General features: G+C 35.1%; 1 protein-coding gene across 24 annotated transcripts in view; it reads right to left on the bottom strand.

Moving 5' to 3' along the window:
- Window positions 1–13,055, bottom strand: part of DMD (dystrophin) — a 1,136,032-nt gene that overhangs the window by 353,143 nt on the left and 769,834 nt on the right. For all 24 annotated transcript variants that reach the window (XM_086879790.1, XM_086879801.1, XM_086879781.1 and 21 more), the window contains one exon: window positions 4,506–4,670. In XM_086879790.1, the coding sequence (XP_086735916.1) occupies window positions 4,506–4,670 (165 nt within the window). The remainder of the gene's footprint in view (window positions 1–4,505; window positions 4,671–13,055) is intronic.

Genomic DNA, 13,055 nt, shown 5'->3' with positions numbered 1-13,055 from the left:
AAGGACCCAGAACCTTCCAGGGATTGTAAGACTGTGAAGTCACCTGCTATGTTCCTTGGTCACCACAAGGTCTTACTCCACATGGGTGACCAAGGAACATGTTTAACTTGTCCAATGTCTTTATGTCTGCATTCTCCATTCTTCTGTTTTCCAATTGCATTACTGTGAAGTAGGAAAGAGCCTGTCCCTCTATGTACGTTTGAACTAAACTTAGGATTCAAGTGTAGGAAAGAACAGGCATTAAGCATCTGGAACCTTTAACTATTTAGCCAATGAACATTAATTCCTTTGGTTGCGAGAGCCTTTAAATAGTGAAAGGTTTTAAATGAACTTGGGACCCCCACCATCGGGACACCCAGGGTGAAGGAAGGTAACAGAACACTACTGGATCCATGGATAGTGCCTATCTTCTGCTTAACCTGTCTCTCTCTCTCCCCTCTCTTTTCCATTTCATTCTATCTCTCTACCTCACATTTTACAATTAAATAAAATCTGTACTAATGACTTCATCATATGATCATGTTTGCACCTTAATTTAGGTAGAGACATCTCTAATAATTGGATCTTAAACTCTTATTTTCGTATAGCATTTTCATCTTTCCCTGATTTTCTATATGGTGACAGAAGTAATGTATTTAAAAGGGAAAGGGCATATGCTCATGTTATTCAGCATAACTACCCACACCATCCAATTGTGAGCTTTGCTTTCGACATGGGACAAATGGCAGGGTCTGAGGCAATGCCCAGGCATGGTCAGGGATTGGGATCCGTCACAGATACAGCAGCAGGCACTTTGCATGCAAGTGTCCCCTTGGGGGACTTGGGATTGTTGCTGAAAGGAAGCAAGCTGTGCTGCACCAGTTAACCTCTAGGCCAAAAAATGGTCCTGGGCACTTCTTAATTACTAATAGAGATGTCGTTTTCAGAGCTATAGGAGGGATTTTAATTGCTCTACCTGTCGCCAAGCCCAATTATTCATTGTGTCTTCAAAGTCTTACTTTGTGAAGTTCTCTGTAACAACATGTAATAATTTTGCCTTTTGTTGCACCTTTTTTACTCTCATAGAATTACTTTTGTGCCACCATTAAAGGTTAACACTGCTTGAGATTTTATTTAATTTTTCTTCTAAGTAAATTTAAGTTCTCATCTCCTTTTAATAGCTGATTTTTGCAGGTGGAAAAAAGGTATGAGCTTTTAAACTGGCATTAATTCACAGAAAAGGAACGTTATCAGTGAGAGTTGTGAAAGTTAAATTCACAGATATTCTCCTTTATATACTTATTATGCATGTATTATATAGATCAATATTATTTGATAAGAACCTGCATTTATTTTACCCCTTGATTTATGGAAGAAAATGTAATGATAGTTATCAGATTATCATTGCATGTCAGAAGCAAAGGTTATTATGGTTTTGGGAGGAAAAAAATTATGGTATTTTGGAAAATTCTTTCAGAATATTGAATTTCAGATACAGTTTAGTTTATCAAGTTTAAATTTCAGCTACTGCAAATTTCTGTAATTGAAATTCGCTAAATGTAAGTAAAACTTCAAGAAACTTAATTTAAGATAGGCATAGTACTTCAACATAATATTGCTAAGTAGCTAAAGCCACCCTAGCCATCCATTTAAATTAAACACATATCCATGTCGTCTTTCTGTCCTTCCGAAACAATCTCACGTGTTCTTATCGTTTATTTAAACCTGCTTCTGAGGCCAGGAAATTTTTAACATGCAATATTTTTCAGCTTTTAGAAATTAGCATTCTTAAAATACTTAAAGTTTATACCCACTCATGTTAATTCTGGAATTTTTTTTCCTGAAATAACAATGTAGAAATCAAAAGAGTCAGGAGAGCATTTAATGGCTGGGGAGAAAGGGGAACTTTACTTTGAAGGCATAGTAGGAATATGAAGAACACTGACAGAAATTTCATACAAGAAAATGTCCCAAATGAAATTAAAATTAAAATCTGCAAGCCAATACATCAATTCCTACAAAAGTAGTCTGGTTTTCCTGAAGACTTACACCAATCTGGACTTTTTCACTCCAGTGCTATATTTACCAGTGTGATGGTCAGTTTTAAACTACTTCTTCATAGCTTCCAAGCTTTTAGAATATCCAAAATGATTCTTTGCAAAATTTTGCATCCAGTCTCTTTTCTAAGAATATTATCACTGTGCTTTTCACTCTAGGAGGTGATCATAAGCCTCACTCTTGTTTCTGAGAAAAGGAGTTACGAAATCCTATAGGAAATACTTCAGTGTTCTCTGGGTGTTGATGAACGCATTAAAATGGTTGTAGAATAAATACTGAATATTTATACAGCATCTGGGAATACCAGACCAAAAGACACATCCTTTCCATAGGTAGGATATACATCCTTACCTTGTTAAAAGTAAACTTCAGCCATAGCAATTTAAATTAATTTAATTTGCAATTAGGATAGTAATTTAAAAATACAAATAATATATAAATATTTCAACAGTGATTCGAGAGGGTGTGTATGTCCAGGCTTGACCCAGAGTAGGACAGACAGCATGTTAGCATGGGTCTGAATGTTTGAAGTTGAGTGTGAAATGAAACACTGTCAAGAATAGGCTGCTTTCCTAAATTATGTCTACTGATTCTTCATGTGTTTTGTTATTATTAATGGTCTTATTCTGCCTAATCTTAAAAAAGGTTCTGAGGATATAATCTGCCTTCAGAGATAATTAATAAAGTGTCTTAAATGTAGAAGTTTCTATCAAAAAAACCCTACAGTCTGGATAAACCTAATTCAACATATTAAAGAAGTTAAATCTATATATTTTAAAAGCAATCCACATAGATAACATATAAGAAGCAAATATGCTTCACATTATTAAAGTCTTTATAATACTCAAAGCCCTTATAATCACAATTATAATCTAATTAATAATCTATAATCTACAACCAAAACTGATCAACCTTTACAGGAATGTGATATAAATTTATCTGTGAAAAAAATATGGTGGAGAGAGGGTATTTGAGTTTCTTTGGAGTTCTTCATTTTTCCCCACCTCTCAGGTCATTCATTATTCCCTCTCTCCATTTTAGGACTACAGATTTAATTTTTTTTTTTTAATTTTTTTTTGTGTTCTTTCAACCATTTATCAGAAATACTATAGTCATATATGGAATAAGAAATATTATAATCAAGATGGAAGAGCCAAGAAGAACATTTCATTCACAATAAATATGGAAAACAATTGTCCCATAATTTGTAGAAATTTACCCCTATTTTCATTTTATTTATATAAAATTCAATAGTGGAATCATTCTAGAAATAAAGGAACAAAATTCAAAAATATATCACCTAAAAATTTTTGTTAAACTACAGGACATAAGGACCCATAGTTTTCTTGAAACTAAAATTACATCATTCACATATAATGACATTTGCAAAAAACTACACTAATTCTTTCTTTTAGAAAGGAAGTGAATGCCATTGCTGAACTCATTCTGTCAATTATAGGACTGCAACAAGACTGGAGATTCAGTATTTTATATAATGCGATTGTATGGCTTAAAAAGTGTTTGGGCATTAAACCAGTTCTGTAGCAGAAACTAAGTTAAAGTAAACTGAACAACATGCTCTGCAAAACCAGACATCTTCAGGAGCAGGTATTATTCCATTTCACACAATTTAAATTTTTTTCATTTTCCACTAAAACAAATTGCACCATCAGATTGATACAAAATAAACCTCAGTATCTTCTGTTTAATCTTCCCCTATGTGAACAAATGCTGAGTTACTATAAACAATAACCTCAGAGACTTCAATTATCCATTCTACTTTAAATATTTCCTCAGTTTATTTGGAGACTATATATGTATAGATAAAAGGCAAGACCAAAAGGTCTAAGTATATCCCTAGCAACCCAGTTGATTCTAGACAGTATTTTTCAGCCTTAATTTCTCTGACCTCAGTTAACCTGTATACAGGTATCTTTTTTATACTTAAATATATATCAAAGATCAGATTACAAATATTTTTGTGACAGTTATCAGATAATCTCCTTTATTAATTCTGGAATGTAGCCTGTGCACTCAAAGATCTTTCCTTGCAATATCAGAATTGCATTATGGTCCTAAATATTCTGATTTTCATGTAGTTATAATAGGATTAATGAAATAGTTTTAATGGTTCAACATTGATATTATGAATTTTAGTTCATTTTATATTAAAATTTGATGCACTGACTTTTGGGACTATTGTTTCATGTATATAATATGGTAAAAATAATAGGTTATACCTATGTATCATCTTGGAACCATTAGTTCTAATCTGCCCTCTCACTAGAAACGATTCAGGAGAAAAGAATTAAAGGTTTCTTTAATTTATAGAGCATTGAACTTCTGGGAACTATTGCTGACTTCTGCCTCAAAATTACATCATTAATAAATACTATACAGCTGATGCTGCAGCTGAATTTTTGATCATTAAATATTCCATTTTTTTTTTTAAATGGAGGAAAATTTACCTTAATATCAAAGGCTCCTGGCTGACCCACTTTGTTGTAAAGCTCTAGCTGGTTCTTGACAGGTGTTACCCACAATATCACCTGATTGAGCTGCTGATCAAGTTCAACAAAATCCTTTAGCAGAATCTCTATTTCCTTTTGTTTTTCTGGAAGATCTTTGGACACCTGAAAAAATACCAGAAGTCATTGTTTTAGTGAAAAAACCACAAGCAAACCACAAAACAATTTGATGCTATACATATATACATTCATATCAAATGTTAAAATACAAGTTTTATATACCTGAAGAAAGGAAAGAGATAGTAGACCCAACAATCAAATTATTATGGCAGGTATCTTGCAATTGAAACACAGTCTGTCCTAAAAAACCCAGCAAAATACGAAAACACACATACAGAAATCTAAAATAAAACTTAAAAAAAATTCAGACGTTACCATCAGGCTCTTCAGTAATTTTTAGTAAAAAAAAATGTTATCTCAGTATACAAAATTGTTTTAAAGCTCAATTTTTAATCAGGAAAAAAAATTAAAACATGAAATTGATCACTTGAATTATAGCTAACCTTTTTTGATATCTTGAATGTAGATATTTATAAGCATGTGTTTTCTTATAAGGTGTTTATTGTTGGCAATTGAATCCATATATGCATAAGCAGATGCACACAGTGAAGAAAAATAATGAAATGTATCATCAATTCAGATCAGGCAACTTGGTTCTCTGATTTGTATTCAAAGCAGTCAGATTTATAACTAAGCACATTCTTCTATGCCAACAATATTAGAAATTAAGAATCAGTGAATGCCACAATTCAAATCCAGCCGTGAAGCACTTTGGAGTAAATGGTAGAAACATCACTTGGAGGAGCAGGCTGGCAATAAATAAACCAACACAAAGCTCTGTGCTCTCCTTCCCAGAGTGTTCTTTCTCACTAGAGAGGTGAGGTGTCACAACACTACACAATGGGCAGCATTGCAAACGTACACTGGGGGAGAAACCATCTGTACTTGGAAAAAAAAAAGGAAAAAAAAAGCAGCAGCAAATATAGATCTGGAGCAGATACACAACAGTAGTGGTTCATCAGTAAAATCAGCCAAGAAAAATGGTTAGTTTTCTGTATCATGGAAAGTAAGGTTTCCCAATGTTCATTTTTTAAGCATATTTTTTTACCAAAGTGATCCTCTTGAAAGTGGTAAAACATGAGATTGCTGAGACATGCAATATAAAATACATTCCCTGTAAAGTTAAGCAGCATTGATGGTAGCATTACTATCATATTGCCTGGCTTCAGAAGTATTAGTGCCCTGTACTTCTAATCCCTAATGATGAAATTTTGCAGAAGACAATAAATCCAAACTCAGAGTCATGTAAGCAGTGAGTGACAATAAAGCCAAACCACCACCTGCCAGGAGAATGCAAGGAACAGAACTGTCTCATGATGTGTACGTTTCTTTAAAAATTTGGTGTGAGAATACTGGTTTATAGGTACTAAAATAATCCCTCTACACAATCCCTGCATGTGATTTTTCAAACTGAGTGCAAGGGATATTTGTAATTCAAGAATTTGATTGGCCATATATTATATTGCCTCCATTGTTCAGTATAGCCACCTCATAGCATCCTGTTTGATAAAGACTGATCCATGAAGTAAATTACTTTTACTATCTTCCTGAACTTTTAAAATATAAGAAAAGGTCTGCTTTTCCAGAATAGCCCCAGAAAAGAAAGAAAACAATTAAAAATGCATTCATTTCCCTTATGTGTTAACTCCAAATTTATGCAGACCTTGGCCTCATTTCATACAAGATTGGTTTCATCTTTCTTACAACTTTTGAATGTTAATCTCTAATGTTTACTAGCTTTAATATTAATGTAAATAAGTTCCACAGAAATACAACTGAAAGCAAATAGGTAGTCCTAGGCAGATAAAAATCCAAGCTGATTTCCGAAGATCTGAAATTTAAATTAATCTGCTTCCAATCAACATTGATCAAGTATTTTGGGTGTAACAAAGGAGAGAGAAAGAAAATTTTTAGAGGTTTTGGGTGGAGGAAGAGAAAGGGGGAAGTAACCAATTATATACTAAGATATATTCCGTCCAGAACAGCAGATGATGATTGATTAAGTTTTGGTGGCAGGCTGTACTTCAATCACTGTTTTCAAAACATTTATTTATATCACCTATGACGAGATATAAACTGTAATTTAAGTAAATGCAGCCTCTTCTTACAAATTTTCTCCTGCTCTAAAATTATATCACAAATATAGGATTATAACATTTTTAATATAAAAATAAGGAAATCTGAATCAGTAAATATGAATCAGTTAATTGTATATGGTAGTGTCATCTAATTTTACCACAGAGATATAAAGAACAGCAGTAAATAATTAAAGAACTTTTACTAACTCAGGGCTACAGGTAAGCATTTAACAAGACAATTCCTTGTGAAATCCAAGTAATGTGTCACATGCCATTGTGTGGGAATCAGAGCCTTAGATTCTGGTTATCAGAGATTTAATTTGCTAGCTCATTGTGGTCTGTTTGTGGTTTCTTTGTACGCCCTGGCATAAAGCCGTCAAGCTGGCTAATCAAATTAGAGCCTGATGAGTTTAAGGTAATTACAAGTCTGCCTATCAAGCCAAGGTACTGTTGCAGACTTTCTCTTGGGGAACAGCTTGTTTCCTGAGCTAATTCTGAAGATCACCAGAAGTATAAATTGGAAAACCTCCATGGAGTAATGGACATGGACACAATGACTGGCTGTTCAGATTTATGCCCTTTCTGTAGCAGAGGAGGACATGTGGAGATAGGGCCTTCCAGAATTTTCCCTGTGTTACTCACAGTCCTTCCAGCTTGCTCTTCACAGCTCCAGGAGCTGCACCCCTGAGCTGGGATTACAATGCTGGTGGGAGCTACAACAATCCCACAGCTGCTGTTTCTGGGCTCTCTGAATGAGTTCCTACAAGTTCTGGGATGCCTCCAGGGATGAATGAGCATCAGCTAGTGTCCCACTTCAATACTCTCTTTTACATTTTCGCTTTGGGCCCCATCCTCCTTTTATTCATTTGTTTTCTTGGGATAATTATGCATTGTTTACTGACTTCCTTACCCTTTTGTATCCTATGTCTTTCCCTCCTATTTAAGAAAGACTGCTAAGTTTTATCAGAGGATGGCTGATGTTCTTTTCTAAGAGTGACAACCAATAGGAACAGTGGCCATAACACCCACAGGGAAAACATGAAATGTTTTCTCTAGGGTCTGCCTAGTAAGGCATCACTACAAATTAAAGTAAGGAAAGCCACTGAAATGACTTGTATATATTATATTTCAAGTGACTGATGCCTGATTTCAAACATCACTTCTCTCTCACAAATCAACCTCTTTCCCTGTTTTGCTGAAATAACCAAAGAGAAAACAATGCCATTATTACTCAGCTGTTTGAGAATATAGATAAGGATGTGCATCTCTCCAACATGTAAATTTTAAAAAAAATAATATGAAGACATTTCTTAGTGGTAAGTGCAGAGCAAAGAAATCCTAAATCCCAACATTTTAACAGCAGTGAAAATATGTCAGGTTCTTTCCTACTAAAGTGCCCCTTTCTCTTGCTATCTGCCTCACCAAACTCTTACAGGACAGCAGTCATAAATGGATCTTATTTTAAGGAATCAGAATGGATTAAAATTTAGCTATCTCGATATGCATAACAAGATTAAGCTGCAATAAACAAGAGTAAAAGTATGTTGTGGAATATTGGTGAAAACTTTCAAAAATGTTATTTTTGTATGTCCTCCTTGGGAGGGTCACTTGGATATACAAATCACTTCATGTAAATGGGCCTCAAATATAAGATTACTGATCGTATCATGTTTAAAAAAAATCAAATTGTTTGCAAAGAGAAAAATGAAGCATTCTGTATGAAGAATTGAGGAAGTTTTCTGCATGAAATTTTTTGCTTACTAAAGGTAAATCAAGCAGTAGCTTCTTCTTTACCATTCAATTTCTGAAAAAAGAGCATAACTACACCGAAAGCAGATTTGATGTCATCCAAAGGAGGACTTGGATAATAAAGAAATAACTGAAGTAATAACAACCATTAAATAGAAACATCAATCCAGACTTATTGATAAATCATAACTGACACTTCCGTAGCACTTGTAAGGTGATTACATGAAACAGAAATTCTTACAGCCGCTGTTCAGAAAGTTTGAACTGCTCAAAATCACCATCCCTAGAGCATGTACTGAATAATGATTTAAAATGGAAGAGGGAAAAGTTGATTTATATGCATCATTTCTTCATGAAAAACAATCAGTGTACAAAAGAGTTTCATAGAAGTTCAGTTTAGGATGCCATTTAGTTAATTAACTGAGCCATTTGCATTAGCAAACTCAATATTGACTTTAAAACAAAATCTATGTAATTCCTTTAAACTCATAAATATTAATGAGCCACAGTGTCTCTGACAAAGTTGGAGTAAAGACTGTATTATTAGAGGAAGATTAAAGCAGGCTACTAAAAATGTGTATAGAAGATTTTATTTGCTAAATATAGAAGAATTTTATTTGCTTTGTATCTAGCATTTCATGTTTCCTTGCAAGACTCCTAGGACCCGACCTTGGCAGGTGTTTATTTGGTCTTCTTTTTTCAAAAACTTCTCAATGGAATATTTGTAATGTTTTCAAGTTTCATTTTTATTAGAAAATCTTTTTTTTTTTCCCCCATCAATGCAGAAAACTAAAGCAGTCAAAACAAACAATGCCCCAAACAATTTTATGCTTCATCTGGCTGTCTAGATTTTAAAAAAGCAAACAAACATATTCCCCACCCCAAAGATTTGCTTTGTTTTTCTTCCATGGTAATATGATCATGTATATCACAGTCTTTGGAATATCTGTATTTTTATATGTATTACTTGTAACTAATTGTCATTCATTCTGCTCTCCACTCCGCAATTCTCCTTTGTCAAGGACATTTTTGAGCACAAGACCCTCCACCTTAAATCTCTGCTAAAAAAATCTAGTCTAGGAATTTATTTTCTTTATCTTTTTTTCTTACTCAGTTCCTGAAATCTAAAAGCTGCCACAAAGATCAGTCTAGTTCTTTCAGTAATTCTTAATGAAGGATATTCTGACTGGAAAATTATTTTAAAAGAAATGTAAAGTGCTCTAAATGTCCTTTCCCTGCTTTACAGCAGAAAGTACCATATATATCCCACAGGTTACACATACTTCTGTGAGGGACTGCAGTGGCTGAGGACTTAAACTTAGGACTTTGCACATTAATGCAAAATTGTATAAAGAAACTGTGACCACCAAAGCCCACTCTCCACGTGAATGTGCTTCCTGATGGGAACTGGACTGTGAGCTAAGCCACCTAATAGGATCGTGAGGTAAGATAAAGGTGACACTATTGTCCAGTTATCTCAGGTCTAGGGAGAAGTCAACAAGGCTGGGGGGAGAAGAATGAATCCACAAAGAAAGCCAAACTCAGCAGTTGTGCTGAGAGTCAGCTCTGGATGGGTTCAGGATGGGAGGACGAGCATTTTTGGGTGTGTGACAAGACTGCATCTTCCCTTACACAAACCGGCTCAGTTGTAAAACCCCACACCCCAAGGAGAACACATACACAGGACATTCATGTGAGAGGCAGCTGAGGACATCTCATAAACCATCAAAGACCCGCAAAGTGTCCCCCATATTTATTCCTGAGGCCTTGCACCAGAGGACTGCACATGAGATAAAGTGATGCAAGAGATCAGAGTCTGCTGTGAGAGACTGTGTCAAACTTCTCCCCTGGGTGAGGTACCTGAGCATTCCCACCTGGCCTGAACATATATTAGTCCATTGAACTCTATGTTTTGTGGGACCCTCACCACTGAGAAAACCAGAAGAAATGGTCTTTGATGATCAACAGGACACCACCAGATTTCATGGGGAAGCTGTACCTGCAGTGAGGTCTCCCCTCAGTCTCCTCCAGGCTGAACAGACCCAGTGCCCTCAGCCCCTCCTCACACGGCTTCACCTCCAGTCCCTTCACCACCCTCACTGCCCTCCTTTGGATGTTCTTTAGCAGTTTCATGTCTTCTTTGTACTGTGGCACCCAGAAGTGTCCCCAGCACTGGAGGTGAGGCCGCCCCAGCCCAGAGCAGAGCGGGACAATCCCCTCCTTGCCCGGCTGGCCATGCTGGGCCTGATGTCCCCAGGACACGCTTGGCCCTCCTGGCTGCCAGGGCACTGCTGGCTCAGATTCAGCTTTCCATCCACCAGGACCCCCAGATCCATTCCCACAGTACTTCTCTCCAGCTCAGTCTCTCTACATCCAGGGTTGAGGAAAAGTTTAACTTTATTTTAGACTATTGCATTTGTGGGAATTTTAATTACATAGACATGTTGCTATACAGACAGGTCTATATAATTGAAGTATAAACTTTATCTTGTAAACAGCAAAGAGTGAAACATTGATTTTAAGCCCCTATGGTCTTCCTTAATAGAGATGGATGAAAAACCTGACAGACAATGGCAGCGTCTGTCTTGGAACTGAAGTTTTAGAAATCCCAAACCATTGCCATTGATTGGTGTGCAGTAGTATCTGAGCATTGTTCATTACAAGTGAAATCTCTCTCAGATGCACAGAACATCGTTGCAAAAAAATGTGTAAGGATTTGCCTGAAGTTACGTATTTGATCTAGTAATTTCAGCTGCACAAATATTACCTCAATGTAGCTGTCAGCACATGTGTATTGAAAATTAGTACTCCTTACATTCAAAGTACTTGGCATAACCTCTTAAATTAATTAAATTAATATATTATGGATTTGATTGCAAACAGGAATAATAAGAAATTTTAAGATGGTCGGTAAGATAGTATGATATATATTGTATATGTACACACATATATATATACTTAATCATGCTTTTATGGCCTCAATGGCTAATACAGACTTTTTACTCCTGCATGACTTGCCTGTATTTCATAAATATTTTTACTTTGTTTAGCTTTTAAAATTTTAATTCATACTAGCTGCTAGCAATACAGAAATAAAAAAATAAAATAAAATATTTAAGCCTATATATACTTGTTCCTTAGAGCTTGTGACATTCCCATGTTTGTCCAATGATCATTTACATCAAATTTCTTTTTGTTATACACGAGGCCATGTATATATATATGTATATGCATATATGTGTGTGTATATATACATATATGTGCATTTTGAGTATGGCTGATGATAACATGAAAGTGGACTTAATCTGCCATCTATGACAAACTGTCACAGGTAATTTAGCATAACAAAAGACTTTATTATATTTAATTGAATCAGGTCACTCATTAAATGAAAGTAAACTCAGGAAAATGTTAACCTTCTAATGCAAGTTATACTATTCTTATTTCAAATTGAAAGAACAGAAGTCAAACTGTAGCATTCATTTTCCAACATATTTTCTCTCCATACCACAAATAACAACAGTAACAATTTCAGTAGTTCCAACTGTGAGCTCGAATTAAATTGCACTGACATGCTGGAAATTTTATGTCATTGCAGGTAATCTATGAATAATTTCTACTCAAGGCAAGTTATAATACATGAACTATAACCTTGTTATGACTTTGTATTTCTGCACTTTTGGGCCCATCTGTTTTTCTCTACACTTGATCAACCAAGCTAAGACAACCTACGCCTGTTCTGGTGGTACAGAAAATGTTCACAAATTATAGCCATGTCACTCCACTCTAATTTTTATCTTGTCCACATAGCACAACAAATTGATTTGCTGTGGCAATAAACAGTGAAATAGTCTCTTCAGTGTCTAGTAATTAGAACTAATACTAGTAGACAAATTAAAAGGCAGCAAAACAAAATGTCTCCATCAGGCACTTATAATAACCTTCATAATACATACAGTAGATGTTGTGAAGACTAAGGTGGATAAATGAGGAGAATGCTGATTTTGGCATCCAGCTTACTTTCAGATAATTTAGCTCATCGCTCTTGGCTGACACCAGACCAAGAATAATATTAAAGAGTAATAAACTCCTTCCAGAAAACCTCTGATTCCATGGTTCACTGGTCTCAGACCTAATCTATCAATCCATTTACTGCACAGTAAAAGGTAAGAAACCCATTACAGATCTGTTACATGCCATGGCAGGTGGTATATGACAAAAACTGAATTCATCACAAACTCCAGTGCTGAGTACCCTTTTGTATCCTTTGAAGCACTAGGTGGTTACCTTACTTAGCTATCACAGCTGAAGATACTTTAAGCTTTGAAAATAAATGAAAAATTCTTGATATGAAAACATAAAAATGGTCATAAAATACTTCATTTTTCATAATATTAAGACTTCACAAAGATAGTGCTATTTTCATTTTTACAAGAAATACCAGCTTTGGAAAGGGTACAATAAGTAAAACCAGGGTAGAATTTAAAAGTCATGTCTTTTAAATGTGGCCTTTAATCTTCATTCTCTGCTTAAACTACGTTGTATTAGGTAACAACATATTAGAATCACTATTTGATAAAGTTGTATAAAGAAATGTGGTGTT

This window comes from Cyanistes caeruleus, chromosome 3 (assembly GCF_971803275.1).
Source record: "Cyanistes caeruleus chromosome 3, bCyaCae1.hap1.1, whole genome shotgun sequence".
Taxonomy (NCBI): domain Eukaryota; kingdom Metazoa; phylum Chordata; class Aves; order Passeriformes; family Paridae; genus Cyanistes; species Cyanistes caeruleus.
Note: the sequence above shows the minus strand (reverse complement) of the source record. Positions and strands in the feature narration are given on the sequence as shown.